Consider the following 17,934-nt stretch of genomic DNA (forward strand, 5'->3'; position numbering starts at 1 on the left):
AATTACTTTAATACAAAAGACCGAATTTACATAATTTAATACAATATGACTACAATAGCTTCCATTGACATTTTCTGGTAGTAGTAAAGGGGGCTGTATAGCACTTTTGGGTAAGTTAGGGGGTCTTTTTGGGGAAAGATATAGAACACTTGGGTAAGTTAGGGGGTCTTTTTTAGGGGTGGGGAGATATAGAACACTTGGGTAAGTTAGGGGGTCTTTATGAGAAGATATAGAACACTTGGGTAAGTTAGGGGGTCTTTATGAGAAGATATAGAACACTTGGGTAAGTTAGGGGGTTTTTTTTCATTTTTTGAAAGATATAGACCACTGTCATGGCCGACTGGTACAAACGTACGTCTCCTTGGTGATGGAAAGACCCCTTAGCCTAGTGAAAATAGATATAGACCCCTTTGGAAAGATATAGACCACTTTTTGCCTGGGCTTATAGATCACTTTTAAAAAGATATAGATCACTTATAAAAAGATATAGACCACTTTTAAAAAGCTATAGATCACTTTTTGCCTGGGCTTAAATATCACTTTTAAAACGATATAGATCACTTTTAAAAAAGATATAGAACACTGTCATGGCCGCCTGGTAGAAACGTACGTCTCCTAGGTGATGAAAAGACCCCCTAACCTAGTGAAAATAGATGGGCTCGATCACTCTGTGCAGGAGCCTGCTGTATATACAAGTGTTTTTTCGCGGAGCAGCACAACTTCGAGCCGAACAAGCAATGTAGGATTGTGGCACATAGGTTATTTGCTTCAGAAGTTGAAAAACTTGGGAAAGTAGCGCACTACCTGGCCCTGATTTGATGAAGATAAATCCTATGGCTGCTTTCGGAGCTTATTCACAGCAGGGTACCGTACCTACGGCAGTCACATTGGATACGAGCGAGTCTTCCCGACTTTGCTGCAAATAACAGGGAACAATTGACATTCTTTGCAGTCAGCATGGACGATAAGATATCAAGAGATAATGTGGTAAGTTCATTTGCTATATATTTCATTACTTTTCATTTTCTTCGATCTAATACATCATGTATTGTTTGTTCTATGTTGAATGATATGCAGTATCGACCCGACCTGGCTTCGTCTATCAAACAAGCGGGCAGGGGGGCGCCGGGGCATGTACATTTACGATTTCAACAGTTGTATCGATATATTATCATTCTGCAACATTCGAGAAAGGGGGTAGGGAGTATGAGAAATGTGAAATTTGCCTTTCAAATGTAAACTTAAGGAGCGATGCCGTACTGTACCACGCCGTCCAACATACGCGGCGCTAGCTCAGGCCACTGGAGGCATACATTGCATGTTCTCCGTCAACACGTTTTAGCGACGAATACGAGTGTGAAGAGAGAGGCTGGAAAACAGTGTTCAATTTTATAATGTTTCAAGTTCAATGAATCAAATCTGTCAATTTTTAAAGAGAACTGACATATCCATTACGGTAGTCGATAGAATAACATCGTTTTGCAAGCGCTAGGAGTAACGCGAGTGATACTGTCCGTGTGTACTTGAGACCCGCGAGATACTGTTTGCGTTCGATCGTCCGGTACTCACGTAAATCATGGAGTGAAAAAAATGTGATGATTTCACAAGTACGGTACTAATTTTTATCCTCTCCTTGCCTTCTCAAAAGAATAGCAGTGAATCCCTTTCACCGGCGATGATTTAGAGTGTGAAAATTTTGTAAGCAAGAGTTGTAACCGCCGTTTTTCATGGAAAGTAAATGGTGGATTTTGTCGATCTGCAGTGCATGCAGTGCAGTCGACCGCCGCGCTGCCAAAATAATCCAGCACAGAACAAAAGGTAACCTGTCAATCATCCAGGGGCCCCTGTGAAATTGTTACAATGTTTCAGTTGTTCCATTCGACATCGACCCAGCTGACATTGCGATCGTTCTGAAATGAGGCTGGTGCCGAGTTTGTTTACTTGACAACTAATTAGAAGACCTTCGTCGGGCTATCTTTTCACTTCTGCAATTCTGTAACCATCGCAATTGTATAACCATTTCAGTCGGATTGAAAGTAGATCAGTTTGAGTATGCGTGAGGCTTACAACATTACGTCATCGCGCGCGGCCAGATTTGACAGATTTTATCGTTCACTGGCAGAGTTCCAAAATCTAGATACTTTGTATCAAAGAGTGTTTCCTTTTAGGGTTGACTTTGACAATGAGTGTTTCCGTTTAGGGTTGACTCTTCTTGGCAAACATGGACATGATCCGCCCAAAGTTTATAAATACAGGTAAAATTATGAACTCTTGGTGCACTCAAGACCTTTGACTCGGAAGGTCACAGAGGTTAACCCAGCCCCTTTTTAAGGTAAATAGTAGCTTGTGTCTTTGTTAGCTAAGCTTCATTACTAATAGAATATTGTTACGTGCTAGAGAAAACGAACAAAAGGGTGAACTCAGCAGTTAACGTTTAAACAAAATTTATTACAAAATAAAACTAATTGCTAAGTCAGGATAGAGTACAAGCTTTAAAAGTGTACAGATTACTTATCTCAGCTGGGACGGCAAAGCTCCAGTCTCAGAGTTGTAACAGTCAGTCGGATGAATGAACAGTCCTTTGGCTTGCAGGCTTGAAGCTGCACAAAGTCCACAGTATAAATCCAGCGTTGACAGTGAAGGTCTTGAAAAGTCTTGAGAATGACTACTGCTGGAGTTTAGTAACACACAAGAGACACGATCCCAAAAGTCTGACTGGAAGCTGTGCACGTCCCTTTTATAAAGGCATATAAGAACAATCTAGAACTTTTATTGACATGCTAATTACTGTTCTAAAATTATCTCCCTTACACAACTAATCAACTTTCCAGAACATTCCAAACATGACTAATTGAATTCAAGGTTGTGAGGTCATCAAGGGCAGTGACCTTGAGAATGTTCTAGACTAATTGAACTCAGGTCATGATGAGTGTGGGGGAAATGACCTACATAACACACCCCCTCTTCAAAAAAGAAAATTTTTCAATGAAAAATCTTTCTTTTACAAATGTAATCTTAAAAGTGTGAACAACAATAAGTTCTAAATACGAGAGAGACAGTCTGCAATTAAATTGTCTCTGCCTTTGATATGTCTAATGTCAAGATTAAACTCCTGTAACATTAAACTCCATCTTAGCAATCTCTGATTTTTGCCTTTGAATTTCTGCAGAAAAACAAGAGGGTTGTGATCAATATAAACCACTATTGGCTGATTTGAAGAAGTAACATAAACTTCAAAATGCTGTAAAGCTAATATCAAAGATAAACACTCTTTTTCAATTGTAGAGTAGTTTCTCTGGGATTTGTTAAATTTGCGTGAAAAATAGCAAACAGGATGATCTACACCATGACTATCCTCTTGCAATAAAACAGCACCAGCAGCCGTATCACTAGCATCCACAGCTAATTTGAATGGCAAAGTGAAATCTGGTGCAGACAACACTGGAGCACTTTGAAGTATGGCTTTAAGTGTATCAAATGCCTGTTGGCATTGCTCTGACCAAACAAACTTTACTTTCTTTTTAAGTAAGTTAGTCAAAGGCTCAGTAATTGTGGAGAAATTTGGACAGAATTTTCTGTAGTAACCAGCCATACCGAGAAAGCGCATCAGTTGTCGTTTGCAGTTTGGTATGGGAAAACTTGAAATGGCACTGATTTTGGCATCAACAGGTTTTACCTCACCCTGTCCTACAGTATGTCCGAGGTAAGTTACCCTTGCCCATACAAACTCAGATTTGGCAAGGTTGACAGTCAACATTGCTTTACTCAGTCTCTCAAAGAACTTCCGCATGAGCTTGATGTGTTCCTCCCAGGTGTCACTATACAGAATGACGTCGTCAACGTAAGCTGCACACCCGTCTAGCCCGGATATGACGTCGTTGATCATCCGTTGGAACGTTGCCGGAGAGTTCTTCATTCCAAATGGCATCACCTTGTACTGGAACAATCCGTCTGGCGTAACAAAGGCGGATATTTCACGAGCACGATCCGTCAGAGGGACTTGCCAAAATCCCTTCAGTAGGTCAAATTTTGTCACATACTTGGCTTTTCCCACTCGGTCGATGCAGTCATCAATCCTCGGGATTGGGAAAGTGTCTGTCTTTGTTAAAGTGTTGACCTTCCTAAAGTCCGTGCACATACGATAACTGTGATCTGATTTGGGAACAAGTATGCACGGCGAACTCCAGTTACTTTTACTGGGTTCAATAAAGTCATTGTCCAGCAGGTATTTGACTTCTTCCTGGAGATATTTTGCTTTTGTTGGATTCAGTCTGTATGGATGTTGTTTTACAGGCTTACTGTCCCCAACATCAACGTCGTGATAGATGACGTTTGTCCTCGTTGGAACATCTTGAAACAGGTGTTTATATTCGTGGAGCAGTTCTTTCACCTGTTGTTGTTGTTCTGGCTGGAGGTGTGCCAACTTTGTAGACTCCAGCTTCTCCAGGATTTCTGAGTTCTGAAGCTTGACCGAGCCCAGCTTTGAGTTTAGAGTATTTTCACTCAAGTCAGTTTCAGTATCACTATCTTCATAATGGCCAGAACTGACGGTACTGACAGGCTGAGTTATAGTAGGATTATCCCTATCCAAATATGGCTTAAGCATATTTATGTGACATAGCTGCTTTTGTTTTCGCCTGTCAGGTGTTATTATGATGTAATTTAAATCACTCAATTTCTTATCGATTAGATATGGCCCAAAGTAACGAGCATGGAGTGGTTTGCCAGGAATTGGAAGTAGAACAAGAACTTTTGACCTGGTTCAAACTTCCGTTTTGAGGTGTTTTTATCGTATTTGTTTTCATTGACTGCTGAGATGACTCAAGATTTTCTCTGGCTAATTCACATGCTTTAGAGAGTTTTGTACGAAAATCTGACACATATTGCAAAATATTCAGACAATCATCATCGTCTGATAGGAATTTCTCTTTAACGAGCTTAAGTGGGCCACGGACTGTATGTCCAAATACAAGCTCAAATGGGCTAAAACCAAGAGACTCCTGAATTGACTCTCTAACAGCAAAGAGCAGAAAATGAATTCCTTCATCCCACTGCTTCTCTGTGTCAAAACAGTAGGTCCTAATCATGTTTTTCAAAGTTTGATGAAATCGCTCAAGAGCACCCTGACTTTCTGGATGATAGGCGGATGACCTATACTGTTTAATGCCTAGCTGATCCATTACTTGTTGAAAAATACCAGACATAAAGTTGGAGCCTTGATCGGACTGGACACATTTAGGGAGGCCAAATAAAGTGAAAAATTTGACTAAAGCTCTCACTATAGTCTTTGTCTTTATATTTCTCAGTGGTATGGCTTCTGGGAACCGAGTTGATGTACACATAATTGTCAGCATGTACTCATTTCCTGATCTTGTTTTTGGTAGGGGCCCAACACAGTCTATTAGTATCCTACTAAATGGTTCTTGAAATGCAGGAATTGGCTGTAAAGGGGCCTTTGGAATGGTCTGATTTGGCTTTCCTACCATTTGACATGTGTGACAAGTTTTACAGAAATGTGCTACATCCTGCCTGAGATTAGGCCATAAAAGTGACTGAGAATTTATGATAAGTTTTCCTGACTCCTAAGTGACCAGCCCAGGGAGTTTCATGGGCCAGGCGCAATATTTCAGCACGGTAGGGCTTTGGAACCACAATTTGATGTTTTATAGCCCAATCGTCATCAACCGAAACATCTGGAGGTCTCCATTTACGCATGAGAATACCAGATTTTGTATAATAGGAAACAGAGCTATCTGAAGTTTTACCTTCATCATCTACCCTGTCAAACAAAGACAAAATATCTGGGTCTTTGTGTTGTTCTGCAATGAGATTTGATCTAGAAAATGTCTGACTTTGGTCAGCAGAAGTTTTACTGGAAGTTTCAAATCCACGAGGGATAACGGAATGATCCGTGTCAAACACCTGACTGAGAAAGGTGTCATTTAAGTCAACATCTGTGACATTATTTTTGAGAGTATTTTGATTCTCGGAAGTTTTCTTTGACATGGCTCGAGTAATGGCACATGAAGGAAATAAATCGGGTATCTCTTGTTCAATGGCTCTGGATCCTGATCTAAACTAGGATTATCAGTCACAAGTGGATTAGTAATGACCTTGTCCCCAGCAAGGTCGTTTCCAAGAAGAAGGTGAATCCCTTCAAAAGGCAAAAAAGGCCTAATACCTAAAGTCACAGGTCCAGAAACAAAGTCCGAAGACAAATAGACATTATGGAGAGGAACAGGAATGTAGTCATTACAATCTACCCCCTTAATAAGAACTTTAGAACCTGAAAATGACTTTCAGAAAACGGCAGGGTATCTGCCAACAAAAGAGACTGGGAAGCCCCGGTATCTCTTAAAATTTTGACAGGGGTAGCGGAAGAGAAATCACTAGAAAGTGATATAAAACCATTATGAATAAATGGCTCGAAAATACCCATAATGCTATCTTGAGAAGAATTGACCTTGACCTCATTAATTGGGGATGAGAGGGGTTTAACCTCAGAAAATGTGTTGCACACATTATTAGACTCTAATTGAGTTGATGAAGAAATAAAGCCGGTTGGCTTAGATCCACTTTGACCACTTTGACCTTCACGTTTTCTTTTCAATTTGAAACACTCTGACATTAAATGGCCGTCTTTCTTACAATAATTACAAGAAAGTGTACCAAACTGTTTGTCAGAAGGAGATTGAGACTTGGGATCTGATGATGTGGGAGTGTTACTTGAACTCTGTGAACTGTTGTCATTTGATTTTCTACTGTCCTTTGAAAAATTCTTGGATGAAAAGGAGGAGTTAAATTTACCTGCATTGTTTCTGTATGAAAAGGACTGGGATGGTTTGCTGAGAAAGGAAGATTTGTGGGTCAATGAATAATCATCGGCCAAACGTGCAGCAACCTCCAATGTATCTGCCTTTTGTTCATTGATAAATGTCTTGATGTCACTCCGGATGCACCTTTTAAATCCCTTAATCAAAACAAGCTGTCATAATTTGTCATAATTCTGACTGACCTTTTCAGAAGAACACCAGCGATCAAACAGTTGTTCTTTTGTTCGAGCAAATTCAACATAAGTTTGATCCTTCACCTTCTCACAATCCCTAAATTTCTGACGGTAAGCTTCAGGCACCAACTCATAGCCCTTGAGAATTAATTCCTTCACAGAATCATAATTTGAAGCCTGCTCTACTGACAACTGAATGTAAATTTCTCTGGCTTTACCCACCAAAGCACTCTGCAAAAGCATAGACCAGGACTCCTTAGGCCAATTCAGACTCTGAGCAATTTTCTCAAAATGAAGGAAATATTTATCAACATCCTTTTCTTGGAAAGGGGGAACTAACCTGAAATGCTTAGTGATGTCAAACTTGTCTGAAGGGAAGAATTTTCCTGATTGTCCAAGCTCTAAACGTCTCATTTCTAACTGTAGTCGATGTTCTTCCAATTCTCTCTCCTTTTCTCTCTGTCTTTCTTCCATTGTAATTCTTTGTCTTTCATTTGTAATTCTTTGTCTTTCATTTGTAATTTTTCCTGCCTTTCCCTTTCTTCCATTTGCAATTTTTCCTTTCTAATTCCAATTTCTTAAGCTCCAAATCTGCCTGTATTTCTAATTCTAATTTTTTGAGTTCGAAGGAAGACTCAGGCTCATAATCTTTTAAGGCAGACTCCTCAAAATGGCCAGAATTAACTAAATGTTTTGCAATCTTGAACTGAATTTCTCGCTTGCGCATAGATCTTTTGACATCTACTTTAAGGAAATTTGCCAGTGCTATGAGGTTGTCTTTTCTGAGGGAATTAAATGTGTCCTGATCAAGGTCATCCATAAATTCGTCTGACTTGAATTCCGCCATGATTGAATTTCGCTGAGTTCACAGTATACAGTAGTTTTGAAAAGCTGTCAAAATGTTGTCAAACGGCTCAAAATATTCGTCTCCCGGACGAGCCCCCAATTTTGTTACGTGCTAGAGAAAACGAACAAAAGGGTGAACTCAGCAGTTAACGTTTAAACAAAATTTATTACAAAAATAAAACTAATTGCTAAGTCAGGGATAGAGTACAAGCTTTAAAAGTGTACAGATTACTTATCTCAGCTGGACGGCAAAGCTCCAGTCTCAGAGTTGTAACAGTCAGTCGGATGAATGAACAGTCCTTTGGCTTGCAGGCTTGAAGCTGCACAAAGTCCACAGTATAAATCCAGCGTTGACAGTGAAGGTCTTGAAAAGTCTTGAGAATGACTACTGCTGGAGTTTAGTAACACACAAGAGACACGATCCCAAAAGTCTGACTGGAAGCTGTGCACGTCCCTTTTATAAAGGCATATAAGAACAATCTAGAACTTTTATTGACATGCTAATTACTGTTCTAAAATTATCTCCCTTACACAACTAATCAACTTTCCAGAACATTCCAAACATGACTAATTGAATTCAAGGTTGTGAGGTCATCAAGGGCAGTGACCTTGAGAATGTTCTAGACTAATTGAACTCAGGTCATGATGAGTGTGGGGAAATGACCTACATAACAATATATAAAGTCCAAATGTTCATCGAAAAGACGTGCTTCGTGTACACATTAATTTGCTGATCGCAGTAATCACCGTAAACCCCTTTCTTTCAAGGAAAGTCTGTCTTATGTGTATTTTTAATTTTATTGTACAGAATCTAACCATGGACGCCGAGTGGGATGACCTATCGCTGACAAATTCCCAATTGGACGCAGTATTTGCGTTGGCAGACCAACACTATGAAAATGCTGTAAGTATTTATTTATTTATTTTTCTGTTTATTTAATCGATTTTCTTTTCATTTTTTTTTATTTTGCGGTGATTTCTTTTCAGGGATTGGGGTTCCGTACTGTTGTGTTAGAAGTGACAAATCCGTGCTGCATGTGCATGTAATCAAATTGACATAATTTAATTTCACGTCCGTTTTTTTCCCTATATATTTGATGTAAACTTTTTTTTTTTTAAATTGAGAAAGGATTCCTTTGAAGGAAAATATTTCATGTAATTTTTCATTTTTCATTTCTACAGAACGAGTCGCCTCTGTCGGAGTCCCACCAACCCGTTCAACAACCAGTAATGGCAGTATTGGGATCACCGAACAAGCATGATCATGATGTAAGTAAATTTACAAATACATTTATTGTGTTGTCTGATTACCCCTACCACACTGAAACGTTTTCCTCGAAAAATAGTTGAAGTTGGGTAGAATTTTCATTCCAAATTCGATGCCGCCGTGTCGTGCGTGATCAAAATCAGTGCATGTAAACAATGTGTGACGGTCTTTTCAGGGATCGAGTTTCCGTACTGTTGCATGTGCATGTAATCAAATTGACATAATTTCACGTCCGTTCCCCCCCCCTACATATTCGATGTAAACTTTTTTTAAAGTGAGAAGGGATTCCTTTTAAGGAAAATATTTCATGTAATTTTTCATTTCTACAGAACGAGTCACCTCTGTCGGAGTCCCACCAACCCGTTCAACAACCAGTAATGGCAGTATTGGGATCGCCGAACAAGCATGATCATGATGTAAGTAACATTTACAAATACATTTATATTGTGTCTGTCAAATTACCCCTACCCCTACACGGAAACGTTTTCCTCGCTGTAAAAAGAACCAAAGGCAAAATAGTTGAAGTTGGATAGGATAGAATTTTCATTTCAAATTCGATGTCGCCGTGATGTGCATGATCAAAATCAGTGCATGTAAACACTGCGTAACGGTGTATACGGTGCGTGCATTGCACTCTGTCGTGTGTTAACTGTCTGATTACCCCTACACGGAAATGTTTTCCTCGCTGTAAAAAAGAATCAAAAGCAAAATAGTTGGGTTGATAGAATTTTCATTTCAAATTCGATGCCGCCGTGATGTGCGTGATCAAAATCAGTGCATGTAAACACTAACGGTGTATACCGTGCGTGCATTGCACTCTGTCGTGTGTTGTCTGATTACCCCTACCCCTACACGGAAATGTTTTCCTCGCTGTAAAAAAAAAAGAATCAAAAGCAAAATAGCTGGAGTTGGATAGAATTTTTATTTCAAATTAGATGTCGCCGTACCGTGCGTGATCAAAATCAGTGCATGTAAATACTGCGTGACGGTGTAATTTACGGTGCGTGCATCGCACTCTGCTCTGTCGATCTTGTCATCAGCCAAATTGCCATCGACCCATCACTCGATGCGTGATCAGTCGACTGGGTTGAGGTCAACGATCTTTTGCAATACTGTATTAGCCAGTCACACGTAAATATGACCTTCTCAAAATTAGGTTATGCGACCAGGTCGTGATCGTACCATGCAGCAACTTTGTAGCAATTTTTTGATCGACAGTCAAACATTGCTGTGCTGTTTGGGTATTGGGCCGGCCCTGGGGGAAGTGTAAAATTCCGTCTTTTGTTCTGCAACAGACAAACCTTCTCGCCCGTATCTGGCTCTGTTTTGAGCGATAAATAAATAAAAAAAGAAACGAAGTCTGGAGTACACTCTGCAAACAGTAATTTGGCTAAAAAATTATCACCTCTTCCACCGGACCGTGAGGAATATGTTTATAAACAACTTGCAATTTGAACTGTTGAAGTACACCGTAGTGTACGGTGCTCGAGAATTTCTGTAATACGCGCGCACAGGCGACCTCGATCAGGTCATGATTTGTTATTGTGGGAGAGGTCAACTTTGGTGTAAATTTCTGATCGAAGTTACTCAGTGTATATCCGGACATGATCACAGGGAGTTCTGTAATGGTAGTGTGTTCGTAAACTATGCATAGACATTTTAACAGATCAATACATTTTATCGATCGGTCTTTGAAATCTCTTCAGACGTGTTTCATTGGAATCGTCGTTATGCACTGAACAGGGCTCTCGCCTGCACGGATATATGTACACAGTGCACGTTTGTTTATGGTTTCATCATGCGTTGACCTCTGCAGACCGTACATATAACTGAAGTGTGGGTTCAATCCAACTGTTTTGAGTAAACAAAATATGCTTTGTTTTGAATGCTCTTTGTATTATTTTGTGTGTATGTGTTTCCATAAGAGGAAAAGTACAGGAGGTGAAATAAATTATAATTTTTTTTTTAAGCTTTGTATATCGTACTGAGTGTGATTACATTTATTATATTCTAGGACCTCAGTAAATGCATGATATGTGATGATGATGATGAGGAGGAGGAGGATGGTGGTGGTCTCAATCAATTTCCGTAAGTTAAAATTTTATTTTCAATCATTCATTAAAAGAAATAGGCGAAAACAGCAATTGTATTCCTTGACAACTCTATATTATATATTTAATGATCAAAAAGTAATAATACAAAAAGAAATGGTGGGGGGGGGGAAACAGCTATTTTTATTTCTTGACAAACTTGTATTATATTTACTGAACAAAAACAGTAATGTTAGAAAATCAGTATTCATGATTGCTGCGCCTTTTCTGCAAAAGTAATATTATAAATAATTTTTCTTATTTTATTTTTTATAGACAAACAACAGCTAAGCCAAACAAGAAGTACATCAGACTGAGGAAAAATCTTGTTATGGTCAAGACAGCGTTTGATTTTCCTTGGGGAGAAGAAATGAACATCAGTGAAGAAAACGGTACCGTGAGGTCATCAAGTAGTAGCAGTAACAGTAACTGTTGTAGCAATAATTATAGTTCTCATAGTAGTGACAGTCATAGTTCCCATGATAGTGATAGTGATAATACTGATTGTCATTATAGTGATAGCTCTAGTTCTCAAAGCGAAGATATTTATAGTTGTAATAGTGATCATAGCCAATTCACAGAAAACGGAGATAATATTGTCACACAGGATTTCAATGTAAAATTAAAAGACCTTCTACACTCCCATATTTCTCATTCCCCCTCAAATATTCAAGATACTCAGCATTCATCCAATTCTTCTGTCCCCATGAATACCCAAGAATTTAATACCAAATGGCAGGCCCTCTCAAATAATCATCAGCCTTCCACACAAAGTTCTTCCCCTTCATCACATCCAACACGTCAGATTGGCAGTGGGTCAATTGATGACCTGTCGTCAAAAGATTCGCCATCAGATGAAGACAGCGGCGCAAAGTATTACAGCATCGTACGCGTCCGTGAAAGACAAGTGAAGAAATTCAATGCTACAGCTCATGACTATGAGATACAATTCAATGACATCCAACCGGTGCGTGGTTTCGTGCAAGTGATGGTGGTGCTACAAGACGTGTTTGAGAGTATTATTAGCCGACTCACCCATGGCATCTCTCCCAGGGACAGAGTACGCATTACACTTGAAAGTCCGTCCCTTCCCTATCAAATCTGGTTACCTTTTTCCCCTGTTCAAGAACTGACTGTGTACAGAGTGTTGGGCGAAATTGAACGTGTCCTGCAGTCCTATGAAGAATTCACCCTCGATGACAGTGTTCATATCAATTTCATTCATGTACACATGCCTGTCGGAACAGGAAAGAAGTGGGGCAGGAGACCCGTCAACATAGCCCGTCGCCTCCGACTGATGAGAAGTGTCATTCGTATCACTAACACCGATGAACTCTGTTGCGCACGGGCTATAGTGACTGCAACAGCCCACATCAACCGCAACAATGATCCAGGATGGGACTATGTGCGAATGGGACGGCAAGAGCAGAAGCGACGTGCATCCGAACTCATCACTAAGGCAGGTATTTCACCAGGGCCGTGTGGACATGAAGAACTTGACAAATTACAGGCTGTCCTTCCATCGTATCGAATCCATGTTATTTCAGATGAAACGTCGGGTTCGCTTGCTTATCAGGGAAGGGACACTGCTGAACACAATATTTACCTTTATCATCATAACAACCATTATGATGTGATCACGTCAATGCCTGCATTTCTCCAGAGACACTATTACTGTCACCACTGTCACACGGGGTACCAAAACAAACATGACCACATCTGTGAAGCTTTCTGCAAGTGTTGCTGTGTTCCATCTGTATGTCCATCGACAGATAATCAGGTCTACTGCAAAGATTGTCATCGCTACTTTCGAGGTCAACAATGCTTCAACAACCATAAAACACCTGGTCCCCTCGCTCAATATGCAACATGTCAAGTCATTTGTCGCTGCAAGTTGTGTGGTGTTACCATCAATTGGGAAAAGCGAAAGAAAGATAATGACCATCACTGTGGTGAAAAATACTGTAGAGTATGTAAACAGTACCAAGACAGTGACCATTTATGCTACATCCAGCCCATCCACATGAAAAAGAAGAAGTCCACCAGAGATAGTATTCATGACGATGATGTTGACTTATTCGACTTTGAAGCTGAAGAAGGAGAAGAAGAAGGCAGTGAAGAAGAGATGAAGTACTATTTCTTTGACTTTGAATGTACCCAAGATGAGGGCGTCCATGTACCCAACTTGTGCATTGTCCAGTCCGAGTCATGTTCAGAGCAGGTGTTCTATGGTCCCAACACCAAGCAAGAGTTTTGCGATTGGGCCCTCACAGAAGAAAATGCTGCCAGTACTTTCATCGCACACAATCTGCAAGGTTATGACGGACAATTCATACTGCAATACTGCCATGAAAACAACGTTCAACCTGAAGTCATCATCAATGGAACCAAAATCATGCGCATCTTCATCCCAAGCTTAAACATCAAGTTCATTGACTCTTATAATTTCCTACCTGTGGCTTTGGCTCAACTTCCTGACATGTTTGAGCTGAATGAACTGCACAAAGGCTACTTCCCCCATTTCTTCAATACAGCAGAGAATCAAGATTACGTCGGTCCTCTCCCAGATTCCAGATATTACGGCCCCGATGGCATGAAACAGCACGCGAGAGAGAAATTCCTAAAGTGGTATGAAGACGAAAGATTGAAAAACCGCCCTTTCAACCTGAGACAAGAACTTGAAGACTACTGCCGAAGTGATGTAGACATCCTGAGGAGAAGTTGTTTGAAATTTCGAGACATGTTCAAACAACAAAACGGTGTGGATCCGTTCAGAGATTGTGTGACCATCGCATCAGCCTGCAACGTTGTTTTACGCAAGAATTTTCTCAAGAAAGATACCATCGGGGTCATTCCAGATCATGGTTACATCCATCAAAGAAATCAATCTGTCATTGCAATGCAGTGGTTAGAATGGATAACATTCAAGAATGATGTCAACATCCAACACGTCCACAATGGAGGTGAGAAGAAAATTGACCGCTATTGGGTAGATGGTTATGATGAAGAAAGCAACACAGTATATGAGATGCACGGTTGCTACTACCATGGCTGTCCTCGATGCTATGAAGACCATGACACTGTCAACACTAAAGTTGAGAAGACGATGGCAGACCTTTACCAAAGTACCCAAGATAAGATGCGATTTCTACGTTGCCATGGCTTTAGAGTGATCGAAAAGTGGGAGTGTGACTTCAAGAAAGAAATTCATGAAAACCAAGAACTGCAAGAATTCGTCAAGTCACTTGACCTACAGGAGCCCCTTCATCCACGAGATGCATTCTTTGGCGGTAGAACCAATGCCACTACACTATACCACGAATGTGTTGATGATGAAGAAATTCACTACGTGGATTTCACAAGCCTCTACCCCTACGTCAACAAGTACTGTAAGTACCCTATCAAACATCCAGAAGTCCGCACCAAGAACATTGTACTCCCTGTTCAATTATACTTTGGTCTGGCGAAATGTCGAGTTCTGCCTCCTCGAAAACTCTACTTTCCTATTCTCCCCCTCCGAGTGGAAAAGAAGTTGATATTTCCCCTTTGCAGAAGTTGTGCAGACACCAAACAACAGTCACCATGTGAGCATAACGACGAACAACGGTCCTTCGTGGGAACTTGGACAACACCTGAATTAGCCAAAGCTGTCGAGAAGGGGTACAAGATCGTCAAAGTGTTTGAGGTATGGCACTACAGAGAAAGAGAAGTGTACAACAGAGAATCGCACACAGGCGGGCTCTTTACTGATTACATCAACACTTTCCTAAAGTTGAAACAAGAGAGTAGTGGTTGGCCTTCATGGTGTCAGACAGAAGATGACCAAGATCGGTACATCCGTGAGTACTATGACAGAGAGGGAATCCTTCTTGACAAGATGAAGATTCACCGAAATCCAGGCCAACGAGCATTGGCAAAACTAATGCTGAATTCTATGTGGGGCAAGTTTGCACAACGCAACAACTTTCCACAGCTGCAGTACATCAGAGAACCTGCAGAACTCTTCCGCCTGCTTACAAGTGAACAACACATTGTCAACAACTTGTCTTTCGTCAATGATGACATGGTTGCTGTTCAACATACACTTCGGAATGAATTTGTCGAGGGGGCTGTCAACACCAATGTTGTCATTGCTGCATTTACCACTGCCTATGCTCGTCTGAAGTTGTACGATCTCCTTGAGGCCATTGGTGAACGGGTCTTGTACTTCGACACTGATTCAGTCATCTTTGTCAGCAAACCAGACCAGTACGAACCACCTCTTGGTGATTACTTGGGTGATCTCACCAACGAACTGGATCCTCCCAGCAATTTCATCACCAAGTTCGTGTCAGGGGGAGCGAAAAACTACGCCTTCTGTCTAGCACAGCCCGACAAGAAAGGTAACACCACTCTTTGTAAGGTCAGGGGAATCACCTTAAATTACCGCAACAGCTTAGACGTCAACTTTGATGCCATCACTCGTCTTGTCACAACCTGTCCAACATCAACCATCACCGTGAATGACCCCGTCAAAATCCGACGTGTTGGATGTAATGTAGTATCCAAAAATGAAAGTAAAAAGTATGCCCTAGTTTATGATAAAAGAGCTCTGATTGGAAATTACAAAACTGTTCCCTATGGTTATTGAAACTGGACATTGTCCTTGAAATCCTCATAAAGAAATTTGCCAAATGTTTCGTATATTTCACAACCTTGCTTTACTCAAGTAGTTTCAAGTGCTTTGTCAGGAATAGGCATTGTCTAATAATTATCATTCATGAGGCTTTGTAGATTTCACTCAAACACAAGATGTATTGTCAATGTTACTTAGCCATGACATCTATGTAAAGTGTTATTCTTTCAAGTTAGCTGAGGTTGAAGTAATGAAGTATAGTGAAATGTTTTCACAATTTGCATGAATATTCCAGCAATTCACTCTATAATGTTTTTAAAAAATGCTTTTTCAAATATCAAATTCACTAGATTCAAAATTGATTTTACTTATAAGCAGTTTCACAATTTGAAAAAATCTGAAAAATCGATATTTTGTTTTTGCAAATGTATTATAATCATCCTTTTGTAAGACTTGTAGTTGTATATTTCACACACTTATTATAGTCTTTAAATGTATGTGATTCATATTTGCAAATGAAAGAAAGAAGAGGGTATATTTCCCCATGAACTTCAAATATTGAATTTGGAATTGAACATGATAGACTAACAGTTTGTTTGTTTGTTTGTTTTTGAATTGTACCTCTCAAGTCTTTTTTACATGGTAAAAAAAAAATGCAGTTTCTGGTTATCTTTTGAAAAGTAATAAACCAAGGTCAATTTAATTCATTTGAAATGATTCAGAGGCTAATTTGAATTTATTGTTGGTTGTGTGTAAATATTTGGTGAATGAGTAAAAATATTTGTTTGTTTGTGTGTGTGTGTGTGTGTGTGTGTGTCCCATTGCCCCGAAGGCCAAAAGTGGGCCCACTGCATGAATAATGGTCTTTGTCGATGAATGAGATCACTCTTTCCCTGTTTATGGACTCCCTCCACTTCTCTTGACCCTTTGAAGGCCTCTCAGCCCCTCGGGCCTTATTTTGCCCTCCCTCTGTCAAGAAATGAGAACATCCTCTCTAGTGTAAGCTAGTACCATTTCAGAGTAAGGGTCATTTGACATGATGGGTCTCATTCTGCAAACACTCTTGAAGCTGATCATCAATAATCGAGATTTCAATGTTCGCAAACTAAAAAATATTTGGTACATTTTACACACTGAAAAATGAAAATGTCTAAGATTAAAGAAATTTGAAGTCAATATAAGTCTTGGATAATTTTTCGTTTTTGTTTTTTGTTTTTTTTTGGGGGGGGGGGATTGTTTTTGTTTGTTTTGTTGGTTTTTACCTTTTTTAAAGCCAGTCTGTAAAGTGTGTCAAACATTTTTTTCTGGTAAGAACATTCTAAGTATTATCACATTTTGCAAATTTTTATGAATTTTCTGATTTTTTTTCATAATTTTCGACCAGTTGGACATCATATTTTATTGGCTACAGTTTGTTTGGGTTTTTTATTAAAACTTTGGCAAAAATCTGAGAAAAGTTTACTAGGTATATTTTGTAAAGGAGTAAAAATTGACATTGGCGCTCAAAGGGTTAACTTGATAAAAATATCAATGCAGTTTACACATGTACGAGCCAAACAAATAAGCTCATCACTCTGTATCTCAACACCATTACGTTAAGGATTAAAACAGAAATCATAGTTGGTATTAACCAAAAACAAATACTGAAGGGAAAAAGTCATTAAAAGTAATAGCTCCTTGTCAGTTAAAGTCGAAATGAACCTTTAGTGACTTGGTGTTGATTTGTTTGTGTGTGTGTGTGTGAATGTGCATGGTTCTTGTGCCCTAAAGGCCAAAAAGTAGGCCCCCCTGCCCCGAGGGCCAAAAACTAGGCCCCCCTGCCCCGAGGGCCTGATTAAAAGAGTTGTCCTGGCCATTGAATTGGATTACACTTGTTTTGATATAGGCCATGCAGGACTTTATGAAGGCATACTAGGTTTGTACATATACCACAAATTTCTTGTCAGTAAAAAGTATTATTCATTGAGAACGGAACAAGCGAAAGAATGGTCCTCTTATTTTTTCATTTACTTTAGCCTGTATTATGATATTGTGCTCTTTTTTTTCCTGATTAAGCTATTAAGTTGCAGAAGTTGTACTTGCAGACCTTTTCTCAACATGTCGACATCAA

The 17,934-nt window shown here is 39.7% G+C and overlaps 1 protein-coding gene across 1 annotated transcript; it reads left to right on the forward strand.

Moving 5' to 3' along the window:
* The first annotated feature begins 436 nt into the window (after positions 1-436).
* LOC139128928 (uncharacterized) lies at positions 437-16,143 on the forward strand. The gene is made up of 6 exons (XM_070694620.1): positions 437-987; positions 8,661-8,756; positions 9,035-9,121; positions 9,449-9,535; positions 11,134-11,207; positions 11,486-16,143. The coding sequence occupies exons 1-6, from the start codon at positions 958-960 to the stop codon at positions 15,837-15,839; spliced, it is 4,728 nt and encodes a 1,575-aa protein (XP_070550721.1). The 5' UTR covers positions 437-957; the 3' UTR covers positions 15,840-16,143.
* Positions 16,144-17,934: the final 1,791 nt, after the last annotated feature.

This window comes from Ptychodera flava, unplaced genomic scaffold (assembly GCF_041260155.1).
Source record: "Ptychodera flava strain L36383 unplaced genomic scaffold, AS_Pfla_20210202 Scaffold_78__1_contigs__length_561843_pilon, whole genome shotgun sequence".
NCBI lineage: Eukaryota > Metazoa > Hemichordata > Enteropneusta > Ptychoderidae > Ptychodera > Ptychodera flava.

What these genes read in the sequence shown, in the direction of transcription:
- LOC139128928 (XM_070694620.1), top strand. Translation starts at nt 958, where the DNA reads ATGGACGATAAGATATCAAGAGATAATGTG. An exon ending in AGATATCAAGAGATAATGTG is followed by an intron (nt 988 to 8,660) that starts GTAAGTTCATTT and finishes TTTATTGTACAG; the next exon opens with AATCTAACCATGGACGCCGA. An exon ending in CGAACAAGCATGATCATGAT is followed by an intron (nt 9,536 to 11,133) that starts GTAAGTAACATT and finishes ATTATATTCTAG; the next exon opens with GACCTCAGTAAATGCATGAT.